Source organism: Pleurodeles waltl, chromosome 3_1 (genome assembly GCF_031143425.1).
Source record: "Pleurodeles waltl isolate 20211129_DDA chromosome 3_1, aPleWal1.hap1.20221129, whole genome shotgun sequence".
NCBI lineage: Eukaryota > Metazoa > Chordata > Amphibia > Caudata > Salamandridae > Pleurodeles > Pleurodeles waltl.
The window spans coordinates 401,017,958-401,035,943 of record NC_090440.1 but is presented as its reverse complement, the minus strand read 5'-3'; the positions used below and the strand labels follow the sequence as shown (position 1 = coordinate 401,035,943).

Below are 17,986 nucleotides of genomic sequence, written 5' to 3'. Positions count from 1 at the left end.
GTGTTCAGTTGCTGAGGCTCTTCCGAAAATGCAGGTGTGACTCCTTTCACATCAAGGGGCTCATTACGAGTTTGGCAGTCCCAACACAGGACCCTCAAACTTGCCATGCCATGCCATGGCAGTGGCATAACACTCCCCACCCTATTACAAGACTTCCGCCGGCTTGACCTGGCTGACCAGTAAAAACCTTGAAATAGAGTGTTCCAGCCGGTCTGACTGGCAGGAACAGTGCTATGTGATGGCACTCGGCTCCCTTAAAGCAGCTGAGTGCTATCTCGTAGCACAGAGGGAGGCGACCAGCAGCCTCAGAATGTGCACTGTCTGCAAAGCAGACAGTGCGCATTCCGACGGTGCTGGGTAGGAGTGGCCCTGCACTGCCTATGCCATGGGCAGTGCAGGTCCCCCCTTGTGGCCCCCTGCTCTTGTTCTCTGGCAGCCTTTTCATGGTGAGGAAACCACCTTGAAAAGGCTAGCGGAAAACAATGTTGTAATCAGCTGGGCAGTGCTGAGTTCAGTGCAGCCCTGACTGGTTACAAACAAGACTGCCTTCACCCTGTTGGGATCATGGATCTTAGCAGTGACAGCAGTCGGTTGTCAGTACAACCGCCAAACTTGTAGTGTGTCCGTCGGACCGCAACAGCTGGGCATCCAACCACCACCCCGAGTCTTGTGACCGCCAGTCTCGTATTGAGGCCTTATGTCTAATCCTGACATACATAAATGTATCTAGCGGGGATAGCACTACTCCCGCAAAAAATTGCTCTTTTGCTTTAAACAAGCCACCCGCATACAGATCTCCTTAGTGGGGGCAGTCTAGCCGTTGGATAAGTATCCGACTGGGGGCTTTATGTGCAACAGGTAATAAGAGGGTGGTCTGAAAGTGGGACAAGCGGAGAGAGTATAGTAATAATTTACCTGCATGCCATGCTAGGTTGTGCCACACAGCAGAGGTGCATGCGACTGTTGAGTCTGTCGAATCTGGAAAATGCAACATAGCACCTAGATAGGATGTCGGTGGCAGCAGGCTCATGTATCCCTCCTCCACATCGAGATGCGGCAGATATGGGATGAGTTTATACCAGGGAATGGCATAGGGTGCTTGTGCACATAGATAATATAATTCCAAATTCGGTCCTTCAAATCCACCTTTTGAAAAGGGGAGGGTAAGAATGTCCCATTGTGTACAAGGTTGCTTGCTTGCCCATGCCAGCCGCATCATGTGCGTGCGGATGCTGTGAAAAAAGACCTGGGTGGGTATGGAATGTTTAAAAATTGGTATAGAAGCTTAGAGAGAATGATCATCTTCATGAGTCCGATTTGGCCTGTCAAAGATAGAGGTAGGGATACCCATTTAGTAATGTTATTCTTGATGGTTGTTAGTGCAATGCCGTTATTAACCCTCAAAGTTTCCTCCTTATCTCAAGCAGGCACCACTGTAGCGGATAGTCTGGAGTGAAGGACTGCATGTTACGTGTCAGTGGAAACATATGGCATTTCACCCAATTTATCCGTATACCAAACAGTTCCCCAAAATAAACAAAACTCCCCCAGCGCCCTTGTATGGCTTGTCTGTGGATTACTCAGGTATAAAGTTATGTTGTCTGCATATAATGACACTAAAATGTGCCTAGAGAGGTAACAAATAGCAAACTCCTGGTGTTGTTGTCTTAGCTTGGCAGCCAAAGGCTCCTCTGCCAGCGCAAACAAAAGCAGCAACAGTGGACATCTCTGTATGTGCCCATGGATATTCCTATCAGATCAGAGACTGGGCCATTAATTCACACTCTCGCTGTAGGGTGCAAATATAGGAGGGCTATCCATGAAAAAAGGCCTCATACGTCACAGCACAGTCATTAAATATCCCATTCAAGGGAGTCGAAGGCTTTGGTGGCATCTAAAAAGATAGCCACAGCATTGAGATCTGGATCTTTATCTTGCATTATTGCAAATAAGGTTCTCAGGTTGTATGATGTTGACCTCCCTGGAATGAAACAAGATTGATTCAGCCTCACAAGAGCATGAGCAATGATAGGAGATCAGCGAGAACCTTAGCTAATATCCCAACGTCACAGTTGATTAAAGATAGGGGCCTATATGAACTATGTTCAACTGAGGGCTTGCCAGGTTTGAGGAGGGCCAAGATCATAGCTTCTCTCATGGTTGGGGGCAACAAGCCTACTTCTTTTGATTCCTGGTAGGCCTTTTTTAAAATTCGCATCAATAACTCTGCATATATTACATAAAAGTCAGCTGGGAGGCCATCAGGCCCAGGTGACTTTCCAGCCTGCAGTTGCATAATGGTGTCACATATCTCATCCTCCATAAAGGCCTCAGTGAGAAAGTGACACTGATCATCACTGATCTAGCCCAGTATCACCTCATCTAGGAATTTAGCACTGTCTACCTGTGTCTTCCTGCGAGAACCATAAATGCTCTTGTGGAATCGTGCAAAGGTGTGCAATATATCTATCGTGCGTCTGCATATGTGCCCCTCCAGTGCCCACCCTGCTAGTATCTTGTTAGCCGATGGTGGTGTGCGAGTCATAGTGGCTAACGTGTGACTCGGTCTTTCCCCTTCTCCATACGCTCGAGCCGTAACAGATTTACCACGGTAGAGATGCTCTCTCTCCGCAACTTCCTGATATTTGGACAGAGTAGACCTAAGAGCAGCAAGTGTAATGGGGTCAGCATGGGTGCTCTGAAGACACTCAAATCATTTAAGTTCAGCCTCTAGTCTGGTCAAATCTGGGCATAAAGCACACTATACTCAGTAGCTCTTTGCGATGCAAAATCCTCGTATTGTGACTTTAAGCGCTTCCCATACAGTACTTATTGATGGGACCGAATCCGCATTTCTTCTTAGAAAGTCTGCAATTTCCTGCCTCATTTCCACTCAGAAGGGTGTATCGAGGAGAATTCTAGGGGTGAGCCACCAGGTTGTCAAACCCCCAGCTTGGTAGGCAAGTTCAGCACCAGCCGAACAGGGTAGTGGTCTGAATACGTTCTCACGAGGTGTCGCACTTTATTGATCCTTGGGCTTATCCCTCTTGAAATAAGCCAGTAGTCTATTCGTGACCAGCTATTATGGACTCCTGAGTAATAGGTGCCCTCTCAAGTATTGTGGTTGACCTGCTGCCAAGCATCAATTAAATAGTTTTCCTGCATGATATCAGAAATGTGCCTGGCTGCTGCACTATGCGCTGTGTGAACACAGCCCGATCTAGCTCTCTCAGTTTTTAGTGCTAAATTGAAGTCTACGCCCCAGAGTAATAAGCTTGGACTTATATCTTTGCTGTGGAATGAAACATGCCTTTCCCTGTGTTGTGAAGGGAAATGGCATACCACTTATGGACACAACATTGTGTAAAACAATGTGAGCGTGTAAAGGGGAAATGAGGACGGTAACATGGGGTATGGGGCAAATGAGCAGGGTTGCAGGACTTTCCAAGAACATTATTACAAAAATACAGCTAGGATTCACCCTTAATGTCTGTGGAGTATGTTGGTCAAGAAAGAGGCACTAAAACAAGTTTAGCACTGTCTCTGCACAATTAGACTTGATGCTTGCAGATATTCTTTGTTAGCCATTAATTCACACTTTTCATCCTACGCACATGGTTTGGGGAACCCAGTGAATTGGGGTTTGGACTCTTAGCACTGATTTGTTGCCCAAAAAAGGGAGAACCTGACTTACATGCAAAATTGGTCACTGGTATTTTACAGAACCTACTGATATTTTATTGATGGGTCTGGAGTAGTATCCTGAACCCTTTCCAAGCATCTTACGTTGTCACATATTCTGTGGATTTCTCATTTCAAAAGGAGCAAAACTGGTACCTGTCTTCTAGGGGAACTGTCGGTCTTTGAGGTCTGCAAGACTGGCAACACTAATGTACATCTTGGGCCTTATCAGATGTACAAGTATTCAGACACCTTCCCAGCCTCTTCACCACTATCATTTGCTTCAAACTGCCATTCTGGGTCTTCTTTATGTACAATATTTTTTCGCTAGTGTGCGTTCTGAAAATTAAAAGTTCCTTGAGGTGGGTGTTCCCAGAACTTTTCTCACAAAAGAGATGTTTACTGCGGTGGTGCAGCCATGGTTAGTACTGAAAGTTTGCATCATTACACCTGCTTGAGCAGCTGATTGATTAAAGCTTCCACCACATACCAAATCTCACAAACCAAGACAAATGAGGTAGAATCCTGCACGCAAAGAGAGATTGTAAGACATTGGTGTGGAAGCCCCTCTCAGGCAACAACCACCATCCTTGTTTGGGTGAACCACAAAAGTCAATAAAGTAGCCTTTTCTCCACCCTATGGTAGCTTGGCACCAAGCAGTCAGCCTGAACTAAGAGACAATTTGTAAAGTAATTATGTCGCACACAAAGACTAATAAAGTGAAAACACAACACAAGGAAAATCCTGAATCAATTTAGAAAAAAGGAGTAAATGTTACTAACAAAAAATTCAAACAGTAGATCCTGAGATATACAATTTCAAAGTTTTAAGTGAAAATACTGCCTAAAAGCACAAAATATCTGTCATCTGGTCGCACTACACTAGGGCAAAATCACAGGTTCAGATCGACCGCGATGGAGCGCGGATGGTATACAGGGACCAGGTTAGTCCTGCTAAAAAGTTACCTTCTAGGTCCAGCACAAAGATTTCAGTTCGCAACAGAGGAGGCCTCGAGGATGTTGCTGAGCTTCGCGGATGATCGTCGCTGTAGCCTGAAGAGCAGGGATTGCGTCACGGACGGTCATTGCTGCAGTGCAAAGAGATGGTCGTCCATCGTGGACGGTTGTTGTTGCGGTTGTCACAGGCCATTGTTGCTGTAGCACAAAGTGCAGGTTTCACATTGCTGGTAACATCAAACAGTTGTTGGTGCGAAGAACAGGTTTCACCAGAGCTTTGCTGTGGGACTCATGACATGCAGCAGAGTCTTGGCATGAACGGGCTTGTTCGCAGCTGCAAGCAGCCCAAACTTCAGGATTTTCACCTTTTCTTCACAAGGCGGACACTTTGATGCCAGCCAGTGGTTCAGGACCCGGGGAGGCACCTCTTGGGAATCAGCACACACTACAGCAGGGCCAGCAGGACTCGGGCTGGTCCAGATGAAGTAGGATAGCTGGGCAGTTGCAGGGAGACCTCTGAAACTTGTTGTGTTCCCGTAGCTCACGCAAGAGATTAGCTACCTGATAGCCAGGGCAGTACTTCTTCTGTAACTTCCACTGGTCCAGGAGTGTTCGGATGAGTGGCTCTGGAGGTCTGATATTTATACCTGGTGCCACTGTTCGTGTGCGAGGACTCCCTGTCCAACCCACACATCTGATTCTAGAAAGTTCTTCCACTTCCCTGTCAAGGCTCCAAACTGTCTGTGAGGGTAATAAAAGGCAGGGCAGACTTGGTGTCAGGTTCTTTAGTGTGTGCAGGTGGCAAAGCCCTTTGAAGTGTTAGTGGGGCTGGGTACAGCCCCTCCCCAGTCATCCTGCCAGGATGGTCCAGCCTAGCCACACCTAAACCTTTTTGTGTTACTGTCTGGAAGCAATGCACAACCCCCAGTAGTAGAGCCATTAACAGTCATGTGACCCAGGACACTGCCAGATGGCACAAATGTTTGGGGCAAAAAACGCAAACGTTCTAGAAGTGGAATTTTCAGAATTGTAACTTAAAATCCCATTTCACCATTAAGAGGATTTTACATTACAATTCATGTGTGTATAAATGGCATATCTCCATCTGCTCCCAATCCAAAGTTAGCACTTACTAAATTTAATAAGGTAGGCCAGTGTTAGTCAGCGGGAGAAATTACCCTTACAGCAGTGAACAACAACGTAAGAAGTTTTTCGCTGCCAGGACATGTGAGAATGAAGTGCCCATGTCCTACGTTTTACATACAGTGCACCCTGCCCTATATGCCTTTTTGGGCCTATCTTGGGGAGACTTACATGTTTAAAAAAAAAAAAAAGGTTTATGCCTGGCAAAAGGTTTATTTTGCTTGGTAAAAATGGCAGTTTCAAACTGCACACAAGGTTGCAGTGGCATGCCTGAGACAAGTTTTAAAGGGCTACTTTAGGGGGTGGCACATTAAGTTCTGTGGGCCCACTAGTAGCATTTAATTTGCAGGCCCTGGATATGTAAACTATCACTTAATAGGGACTTACAAGTAAAATAAGTATGCTAATTAGGCGTAATTCACTTTTACAGTGTTTGAAGGAGAAAGCACAAGCGCTTCAGCATTGGTTAGCAGTAGTAGAGTGCACTGAGTCCTAAAGCCAACAGAAGCAAATTTAGCAAAAACTGAAGGGGTGAAGGCAAACAGTTTGGGGGAATACCATGCTATGGATGTTAGGTCTAACAAGGATATTAGTTGAGCTTATAAAAACACTTGGAGAAATTACGCACACAGCTAGCTGAGTAGCTGACAAAATAAACAATCATTGGCAAAGCCAACAGATCTGGCCTTGGCAGACTGGTGCAGATTTTAAAACATTTTTCATTGCAAACATATACCTAAAAAATAAAAAGTTTTTTTTTTTAAATCAGCCATTGTACTCAACAGCCACTTTGTAATGGTCTATTTGGAAAGGGTAATCTATGGGGGTCTGCTATTTATCCCTGCATATTCTTCACTGATAGTCTTACATCCCACGTTGATGATTTCTGTTGTTTATTCAGGAAAAATGACCACATACCAAGAAATTTATGAGGGGTAGAAATTTATCCTCATGTTATTCTGTGAGAAGTATGTATTTTGACAAAAATCTGTAGCTAATGTACATTTTCACTTGCACTTATGTGTCGGAATGAAACTCTGTAAGACCATTATATTTTGGTCTATAGGCGAGTTAAATCAAAGAACATACTTTAGCATAAGAATCAGGTGAATAAGTTACAATTCCAGTAAATGACTAAATGCACTTTGAGAGCATTCCATTTGCAAATATATAAGTATGGCATATGCACTTACCAAAATCAGCTTTGTTTACTGTAAAAAGAAATCCTGCCTTGGTGATCGTTTAAGAAATCTGTAATGGGAACTGGAATTAAAACATATAATATAGTCACTTGGGAAAACGTCATACAGTGGTGCATATTCTGTTTATATTTTGTATTTAGACTAAGTTTTCCGTGGTGAGGTGTGCTGATGTTTGCCCGGTGTTTAGGAGTGTGTAAAAGACTGAACAAAAACTAAGTATATGTTGAATGCACATGAGATATAAATTAGCACTCACTACCTTAGAGGTGAAGGATATATACTTTATACAGATTCAGGAATTTCAAAAATAAGAGACACTCATTTTCCATAAGCAGCTACGATAATACTTTTGTTGTTTTCAAAGTGTTAACGCTTTTAAAACAACAAACACCACATGCAAAAATGGGTGATTCTTAACTTCACCTGCTGTGAGTGTGTCCGAAACACAACCACCTGCATAGAAACAGGCAATGAAGGATGACTAAGACCGCAGCATCATTGCTAGATCAGGCTTCTGGGAGCAGAACATCCTCATCTCTCTATGGATTCTAATAAAGTTTTAATGCTGTCTCGGATGAGAAGTGATTGAAGAGAAAGGAGTTGCGCTTCAGGGATCAGATTTAATTAACACTGCTCCCTATACACTTCTGCTAATCGCATTATTTAGAGGGAGAAGGCAGGCTCTGCCCCCCCCCCCCAAAAAAGACAAACCTAAAAACGAAAAGCACTCGTGAATGCAGTCGGTGCCTAAAAGCAAAAATCCATTTTTAGTCTTGAAACGTACACATTGCGATAATAGCCCATAGAACCAAAAGGAACTAGTTTGTTGCTTGTATTTGGATGTGCTCTCTGTGAAAATGCAAATGCCGTCACTCACAGTGAAGTTAGTCAGTGGCTGAAGTGGGCAGTCTTAATATATGCTGTGGAGGTCTGGGACAAAAAGTGATTGACACAACAACAGACCTCTGGATGAAGAGGCTGGCTGAAAGCCTCTGCAAGTATATTAAATATACAGTGTTAGTCAAATTGAAAGGTCTTGACTAATGCTCGACCTAAAAAAGAAACTAGAAGGCATAACCCTTTCCTTGTTAATGGTGCAGCAACTGGAATACTTGGAATGGCTTTTAGAGTGGATGGAGGTAATAGAGTCAATAGCTGGTCAGAATTCAGGCACCTTGCAAGTAAGTGATGAACTTTCTGTAAAATTCTAAAAGGTCTAACAGGGCCTTCTGAATGTGCCTTCAACTCAACAAACTGATAGAATCCTTACGGAGATAGAAGAGAAGGGTAGCCTCCCCCGTCTATGAGAGAAGCCATAGTAATAATGTTGCAGATGTCAACCAGAGACCCACTAGACTAAAATGTGTATCACTTCCACTCAATGATAAACACAGATGCCACAGTACTGGGCAAAATACTGGGTAGGAGATTGCTAGAAGCAAAAACCAGGTTACTGCATGAGGACCAGTGTGCTGAATGGTCAAAGATTTACTGGATGGCAGAAAGGCATTCAACACAGTATCATGGAGGCATTCAACACAGTATCATAGAGGTTCTTATTTCGAATACTATATATGTCTCCTAACACAAGAATTGGACTTTGGTTCATCATTTTTAGGATGGGTCAGTTTTAGGATGGGTCAGATTGCTGAATACCAGGTCAATAGTGAGAGTGAGGATGAACAGTACGGAGCAATGGTAGTTTGAGAGTGACACCAGGCAGGACTGCCTCCTATCACATAACTATTTGCACAGGCTACTGAGTCCCTGGCAACCAGAATTTGTAATATTTTGGCAGGACCCATCACTGTAATTAATACCAAAGAACATATGATTTAATTATATGAAGATTCTGGTGTGTATCAGACAGGCGGAGGTGACAGTGATATGTTGTGGGCTGCCTTGAGTACTGTAGACAGAATTAACCCAGAGACTTCAGCCCTGTTCCTGTGGGGTAGGGTGGTCACCAGGTTGCAAACCAGGGGTCTCCAACCTTTCCTGTAGTAAGCGCTACTTGTGTTCAATAAAAATCATCATAAGCTACTATTACTAATTTTGTAACAATGACCACATCAGACAGGATTACTTTAATGGCCACCCAATGTAAGATTGCTAGCAACGATCATCTGCATGCATAAGGATGGTTGCCAGCAGTGGTGTAAAAAAAGGCTTTGTCAATTTGGAACTCCTTTACATGGGTAGCTGCAATGCCAGAGCATCAAGGTAAATTGTTAATAATAAGTCTTCCAATAGCCACATGATTTATCACTCAAATATTAGATTTCCATATATGTTGGAAACCCAGCCATTTTTCTCCAAATATCAGCTTATGAGTTCTGAAAATACACACATTTTCATCTCAGATACAAACTTCTTAATTTTGGTTTCCAATATCCAACCAAGCAAAAAGCTTCAAATTTAGTAGGTGAAGTTGAACACAGGAGAGCTACTTACAGGTAGCTGGAAAGCTACCAGTAGCTCACAAGCTATTTGTTGGAGAAGCCTGTTGTAGACTGACACCAGCCGTGCTACTGAATGGCCATACAAAGCACTGAAACATTTGGGACAACTTAGATTCTTCATTCATTACAAATCCCAAGAAAATATTTCATAAACTGCTAAATCTTATTTCAAGGAATTTCCTCTTCCTGAAGGTCAAAATGTCATAGGTATTCTTTCTATTGAAATCCATCTTAATGATTGTTAATCTTGCTCTGATTCTTAAAGGAAGAACTCGGATTGTATACTCATGATGTCAGTTGAATGGGGGAGGATAACATTTGTGATGTGGGATAATCATTGGATATAAATTTGTCTACTTTGTGATATTCATTTGTAAACAATATTAATTGTTTCTGAGAATGACTTTTGAGGTAAGTACTGTAGTCACTTGTTTAACAAAACATTTAGAATGTGTTTTTCTTTGTTTGCTAAGTTGTCAGTTCCTTCTTTATTTTATAATGTATGCTGTGCATACATTTATTAGATTTTGTTCTGCATAACTGTATCTTAGTTCACATGCTCCTCATCTAGTATTAAGCACCTGGCTTCCTACACCTTACTGAGAATTTTGTTTATCAGAGTTATTACATTTCTGATAGATACTTCTCACCATGGATTCCTCACCTTTTGAATCCTGTGTGCCTGCAGCTGCTATCACTGTCCCTCAACCAAAGTTTGGCTTTTGTGCTTTAAGCATTACTTGAATTCCTGTCATATATGCTCACTTATGCAGCTGAAGGCCATCAGGGAGCATGAAGTGAAATAATATGTCTTCTAACAAAAGAATTGGGATTATTTTGGTCAATGTCTGAGTATTGTTTACATTCCAGGTCTAGGGCTCAATCTTCGGATAAGACCCAGGTAACATAGAAAGACAAGTTGTAGTGTAAGCACAAGAAATACAAAGAGGATTCCACTCCTTCCCTCTGATCTCATTGCAGGTAGATGTTGCACAGTTGGATTTCTAACAACCCATTTCTGCCGGTGTCACACAACTCTGAAGATTTTTCAAGTTTAGAATTGGTTTGTCTTTGCTGCAGACCAGGTTCTATAAAGACACAATGCTGCAGCTGTTTCAGACAGTTACAAGTTCTTCTGGCACACCTTTATTGCAGGTCAGAGATACGCCTGTTCCGCTGCCTCGATGACTGACTGCTGATGGAAGGCTTGTCACACTCACTCACAGACTACCTACCGTCTACTTCTTAGTTGTTGTCCATCCTGGGGTTCCCCATCAGCAAGCCAAAATCCCATCTTCCGCAGGTGCAAAGGATTCCCTTTATTGTGGTCATCCTGGATATGGTGGCTTTGAAGACCTTTCCACCACTGCAACAAGTCAAAGACATTGAGGCGATGATCCTGATGTTTTGGGATCATGCCTTGGCTCTGGCACAGAGGATTCTGAGCCTTCTTGGTGACCTGCCTTTGTGAATCCTGCTGGTGCCCTGTGGGGGATGGCATATGTAGGCTCTGTAGTGGAACGTTTTCCTTAAATCGACTGTACACTGAAGATGCCTCTTTGGCAGTACCCCTGTCTGAGACGAGGCAGCCCAAGACCTTCAGTGGTGGATGTCAAAATTACCTGTGGCAGACAGTTCCCTTGCCCCATCTAGTACTCATGGAGGTAACAGATGCCTCATCTCTGAGTTTGGAGGGCATATGAACCAAGAGTTCATCAGAAGTCTCTGGTTTCAAGTAAAGCAGAAATTCCACATCAACCACCTTAAGCTGTGTATCATTCGACTGGGCCTTGAAGACATTTTGCCTTCCACCAGAAGGTGTTCTATGTTCTGACGGACAACATGACTGGCATGTGGTACTGCAGCAAGAATAGCTGTGTGGGGTCTTGTTCTCAGTGTCAGGGAGACACTGAGGCTTGGACAGTGGCTGGACCTTCGTGGGATTGCCTTGAAAATCAATCACCTGGTGGCTTCTCTCAACATCAGAGCAGATGAGTTCAGCAGGCATTGTCTTGATGTAGCATCTGCACCCTTTGGTGGTTTGAGAAATCTTTACCCAGCAGGATGTGCCATGGGTAGATCTTTGACTACAGCTTATAATGCTCAATGTCATGCCTTTTGTGCCCTAGAACCCTGCCCCTTTTTAGGAATCAGTGGGAGAGGCATTAGGCCCTGAGTCATACACCAGTTTTCTCTATGCATTTCTGTCTCTGAGCCCTGGAGAAGGTCATGCAAAACTGGGCTGGACTCATCCCAATAGCCCAAGTTTGTACTCAGAATATTTGATACTCTGAAATGCTGAATCTGAACACCTGTTCTCCACTCCATCTATTTGTCGGCTGCCCCAGTAACAAGGCAGGGTTGTACATCCAAAAGTTCAAAAATCTACACCACCATGTGTGGATATAGAATTAAACGAGCTGAGTAAATTAGATCTGTGGTAAATGTGATTCTAGTGGCTTGCCCCCCCTTCCATCAAGTCTGTATGTTTTGGCCATTGGGCTAAGTTTGTGGCCGGGTGTGAAGTCTAACACGTTGACCTTTTTAACACTTCGTTGCTTGATGTGCTTCTGTTTGTTTTCTTTCTGGACCAGCAAGGTTTTATAGTGGCACTGTAAATGGTTTCTAAGGCCCTTGGCCTTTCAGCGTTTGCCTAGTCAGCCACTTTATTCAAGTCACATGTTGTAGAGCATATTTTGAAAGGGCTCACTTGTATGTTTCTGTCCGCGTCTTTCATTATGCTGTAGTGAGATCTTAATCTGGTCCCTGCATTCCATGTGCACAACTTTTAAGCCCATGCACAGTTGTACTCTGAAATTGCTGATTCTTAACACTGTTTCCTTGTTGCATTTACATTAGCATGGTAGTGTGCTACAAGGTTTGCTTGTGTATCTGCTATTTGCTACCTTTTTGCTGGACAAATTGGTATATCGTACAAAGACATCCTTTCTTCCATAGGTGTTGTCACCCTTCTTTGTTGGGAAGTCCATCACACTTCCTTTTTTAGGTCTCGGCTCTAGACGGCACATATGTGCTCTGTCAAAAAGAGACCTGTTGTATGTGCTTTGTGGGCTTCAGCCCACCTATAGGTTTGTCATTTGCTGGCTCCCACGAAGCTCCATTATTCGTTCTCCCCATTTGTTTATGGCTTGTATGTATCATGCCTCTGCCCGTCTTCAGCCCTCCCTGACAGCAGAGACCAAGTACCCCTAAAGATATGCAGTGGCCATTTTAGGACATTGTTTCCGGACCACTTTTTTGTTTGTTTTGAAAATGTAACACAAGCGCTCGTCTTTAGAGTTGCTCCGTATATGTAAGGGGGCCTGTGAATAGTTGCTGTATTCCTCATTTACTGCTTCCCTGCTTAAAAGCTGACTCCTGTCCCCACATGCTCCTGCCTCCCCTGTCGCTCCCTGAACCCCAACTCACTACTGTTAACCGACATCACCTCTCCCTGTTGTCTTCTCCCTCGCAAACCTTCTTTGCTCCTGCATCTCCATCATGTTCTCTGAGGCAAATAAGTGAGCACATTAGTCTGCAGTCAGGGTACTGTTTTTTTTTTCTTCAAAAATCTTCTTTACATTTCGTGTTTTGTGCTTTGGAAACTGGTTGTTTCTGCACTAGTGGCCGTGCCAGAGGGTTATCTGGTTGTGCCAGCATTTACATTCTTTAACGGGTAGCGATTTGGACGATGTGCTAATGTTTATTCTCACGTGGCTGGTACTGAAGGCAGAGTGCCAACATTTTTTAGATCGGAGAGTGGCGTTAATGTTAACATCATGACTAAAGCTGAAAGAGGTTTTAGTAGTCCTCAACTCTGATGCAGCCTTTATGTAGTGTGCCAGCTGTTCACACACCAGACTGCCTGTTGATGAGCGAGAGTAATTTTAGATTTTTTGAACTATGAATATTGAATCATTTTTAATTTCACCACACAGCCCCAGTTCCAGTCCAAACTTGTTGCCAGATGCGTTGCACCAGAAAGAAACGTAACTTACCCGATTGTTCCCGGATGCTGCCACGTTTGAGCATGATAGGTTTCATCTACTATGTTCGCAGTGTTGTGTGCCTAGTGTTGGTGGAACATTATGCAGTGCCTATGTCACACGCTGAAGTGCAATAAAGCTATTGGAAAACCTTCCCCAGCTAAGACCTTTAAAATTGTATAAAAAGACTGCAATGGGTTTTGGGTTAAATTATTCTTATTTTCCGCTCCAAGATTAGCCGCCACCACATAAAAACAGTAAATAAAAACAAGCATTGGCAAAGCCAATAGATTGAGGGAATCTGAGAGCTATAAGCATTGGCAATGTACGTGCATTTGTATACAGCTCTGGGGCTCTTTTTATTGATATACACAAATACATTAACATTGCCAACGCCTTCAGCTCTCAGATTGCCGAGGCCAATTGACTTTTTTTGCTTTCCTCCATAGCCTTCTAAATAGAAGGCGTTGCTTTACTGACTGGATACTAAGAGAGCCCCTAATTTCTACATTGATAGGACTTAGGAGCACTTGCTGGACAACCAGCTCTTTGTTGGATTTGCTGGCACAAAGAATGGAAGGCCAGTCCAGAAGCAAATATTGTCTAGATGGATTATTCTGTATATCAAACTGCGCTAATTCCGGCTAACAAAAAGCCAGCTGAGGTCTTTATGACTCCTTCCACCAGGGTGAAGGCCGCAACTACAGCCTGGGCTAAGGGTGTTCCTGTGCTAGACATCTGACAGGGTGCCACATGGACTTCTGTCCATACCTTTACTAGGCATTAATACTACTTCGATTCTAAGGGTTGCCGGGAGGTGCAGATTTCCCATTCTTTCCTACAGGACTTCTTCATGTGAAATATAGTCCACGGACCCACCATTTTGACACAGGAACTGCCTTTTTTTTAAATTCAAAAGGTGGGAAATCTGTGGTTAAATGTATCCATCAGAAGAACTAGTTACTGGCCTTAAGTAATTCTCTTTCTGGTGGATTTATTTCTAACCACAGATTCCTTACCATCAGCCCTCCTCTGCATTCTGCAGAGTGGGCTTCTTTTAGGTTGTAAGGCTCCAATTTAGGGTGAGCATGTTGTTTGTCACCCAATATTTCAGTTGTTCCTTATCTGAGAGGCCAGATGTTGCTTGTGAAACTGATGCCAGCCTGCAAGGGTGGCGCCTATATGCTCCTCCACCTCTTCACTTCAGATGTGGGACTGAACCACTGCAGCATCCGAAGGCACCACCTGTTGGCACACACGAGCTGTTGCATGAAAAAATTCCAAATCCCATTTGATGCCTGGGGTATTGAGAAGGCGAGGAATTTATGGTTAGATATCCACCAGAAAAAGCATTGCCGAAAGTAAGTAACTTGGTCAACCTATTCATATTTATTGCCTATTTGTTAATTTTGCATGTGTTTCTATGGCATGTCATTTTCTCCTGTCTATTTGTTATTCTAATTTCAGCAGCATATCAATTGTTACTTTTGTGATCAAAGATACGTTTCTCACAAAGAGCAATCCAGTATTATCCACTCCATATATTTGTGAAAACAGCCTCTTTGCCACCTTGTCCAGTAAGGACAACAGTCGATATCCTTGAGCTTACCTCTTTCTAATGACAATTGAAATTCACAAAACAGTTTAAAGATGATTTACTTGAACAGCTACATTTACAAATACAGTCTCCATAAATTGCTTCGTATTGATGTAGTTGCTTCTTGTTACTTGATCAGTCTAAAATAAATTCAAATTTGACAGAAAGCATTGATCACCACCCTAATGGCAAAGTATTTTTGGCTATTTTATTTTTATGCATATGGTCAAATAGTTTCAAGCCCTTCTAGTTGAAGAATCCGCGAGTTAGTTTTTCAGTGTAAAAACTTCTTTCAAGAGAATATACCTCCTCTTGGCATTCTAAAATGATGATCATTAGAGCTTTTTAACATTATTATTAAAATAGTTTTTGCTAGTATCCTAAGCTTGTGGGCTCACCTTAATAGTTTGTAAAATTATAAGTGGTGAATAACACATTCAAAGTAAATTGCACTGAGGGTGTCTTTGGTGAAAATTGTAAACTGTACAATAATCATATCTCCATCATATCTCTTGTCTAAGAGCACTCATTTTGGAAATCACCGTACTGACTCTCTCCCTGCACAACCTCTTAGAAGCATGCTTTTATTATTTAGGTCGGGTCCTCTTAATATGTAACCCCACAATAGTACTTTACATTATTTCTCTTTCCTTCTATTTTTCATCCTCATGCATACCTTCTCTCCTATTTGCTTACACCGGTTCACCCTGCTCCAGAATGCCTTGAAGATCGCCAGGTTGCCCAGCTGCTGCGCCACTTTTCTGTAGACTGTAACCCTGGCCGGAATATCTGCTTGGATGGAGCCTTGGCCCATCATTTGAACCAGTGCTCTTATCACCTGCGGCTTTTCAAGAACTGGTTGGTTTCCGGCCAGGACGATTTGGAGTGCCTCTACGGTACTGCACGCTTGCAGCTGCACTCTCTGCTGTGGTTGTCTAGGCATGGATTATGTCTGCTTTGGAATGCTAAGTGCTCGATAATGATTTTGAAGATGGTGTTTTAGTCTTTTTCACATTTTAATATTAAAGTAACCCCTTGTTTTTTTTCGATATTCTCAGGATGCTTCAGGTTTGCTGTTGTTGACTGGGTCTTAGATCTGTTTTGGAATGGTCATGATTGCTTCTAGACTGCTTTGCTTGGTTGTTGCTAGTTTGATGCAGTGCCATGTCAAATGGGATTGCTGTATTTTTTTATGTATTTGTGACTCTTGTGTGAATTTGATATCCCTGGCCATGATCCCTTACATTTGCGCTCTCCCTATTCTATGATTATAATGCTATTTTGCATGAGCAGAAAGGATGAGTAGATCTCATTCAAGCTATCTTGGCACGATTTGCAAATTAACAGTACCAGTTATATTCCTTTTACTTGAAGACTAAAATGGTCTAATGCAGCCTAAATGGATCATTGTCATTTGTGGAATATTTGTATTGATAGTACATAGAACAAGAATTTTTATTTTTTGGGGGGTGCGGGGTAGCACGGGTATTCTAATTCCTTTTGCCAAAGAGGCTAATTACAGTCACTTTTATGTTCTGACGATCACCAGTTTATTCCTAAACACCTGAAGGATGCAAAGAAATGTTTCCTGCTTAACATCATATAGTCATACATTCCCAACAACGTGTTAGGGTTTTGACAGTTATTTTGTTGGGCATTTGTCTGTAGAGACGTTCTGTACATAGTGACACACACATGCATTCCTCTCTTAGGTCTCGCCCGAGACAGTGCAAGATCTTTTGTTACTTAAAAAACAAAAAGGGCTTAGAACCTGCCCATCACTTGCCATTGGGTGGCTTCATCATCACCCTTATTTCCTTGCTCATCATTGTTCAGCGTGTGCCATTTTCACTTTCTCTTCGTTTGTTTGTCCCTTCCATGGAGCATGAACCAAGTATTTATTAGAGGTTATATTGGTGTCCTTCTGCTGCTCTCTCAGGGAGGTACTTTTTTTTCTGCCCTCTTTACCACCTCGTTGCCCTGTCCCTCCCTGTTGCTAGTTTAATTTGAAACCTTTACACTACAGAAACGTTTCTGCAAGTGGCAGCATGGTTTTGTTCAAAATGCATATATTTTGAAGACTAAAAACTGTTGAGTGCTCAAATGTTAGACTGGACAAACAAGAAAATCTTTTGTTGATCCGTTTCACGAATAAAAAAAAATCCTGCATATGTTTACTGCATTCTCTAACACCAAGAAATCATATAAATAATTTATAGAATATATTGCCCGGGTTTTCCTATGGGTAAAAGTTTAAAGCATTGACCACTTACATGTGCATATGTCAAAGAGAGGACATTGCATTTTTGGGCTAAACCTCAGCAGTTATGGGGCTAATCAAAACAGTTGATGAGTGTGAATGCATTGTGCTCGAGGAATTCAGCATTACAGAGTTACTCATGTTGCATTGGTCATGCTGGTTGAAGTTGTGAAATGAGCATAACTTTTGACATGTGCCATAGATTACTGTTGACTGTCATTTATCTTGTGGAAACTCATACACAGCTATCCTTACAACAGTATTCCTCATTTGCTAGGTGTCTCCTTTGAATAGGAAGCCGGGAAGGCCAGCGCCATGTTGCAGGTCATAGGGCACATGCTCTTTTTTCTGCACATTCAGTCAGGCCACCTACAAACAGTAAGGCTCGATGTAATTCATGTTGTCTTATAAAGCACTACTCCTCTTAAAATGAGGAAGAGCAAGAGCTTGCTGATTTCTTAATTTGTTTTGTAAAATACCATTGAGGTAGTGATGGTAGAGCCTGTCACTGGAGCAAATGCATCCGACATTTGGTTGCCCCCAGGAAAATCTGCCATGGTTGTACCCGTAAAAATCCAAGCTGAACAAGCTGCTCCATACTCGGCAGGAGGTACCTCTAACGCCTTAACAAGTAAATTAAAAACACAAATTGCTCTGACAGTAAACACTGGCTGCGTCATTGCATTTTTTTTCTTTTA

At 42.7% G+C, this 17,986-nt stretch overlaps 1 protein-coding gene across 14 annotated transcripts in view; it reads left to right on the top strand.

The window, feature by feature from the left end:
• Positions 1–17,986, top strand: part of PPIP5K1 (diphosphoinositol pentakisphosphate kinase 1) — a 1,126,642-nt gene that overhangs the window by 1,047,160 nt on the left and 61,496 nt on the right. For 5 of the 14 annotated variants that reach the window (XM_069222612.1, XM_069222616.1, XM_069222614.1 and 2 more), the window contains one exon: positions 15,745–15,924. The exons of the other annotated variants lie outside the window; for them this stretch is intronic. In XM_069222612.1, coding sequence (XP_069078713.1) covers positions 15,745–15,924 — 180 coding nt within the window. The remainder of the gene's footprint in view (positions 1–15,744; positions 15,925–17,986) is intronic. 14 annotated transcript variants of the gene reach the window in all.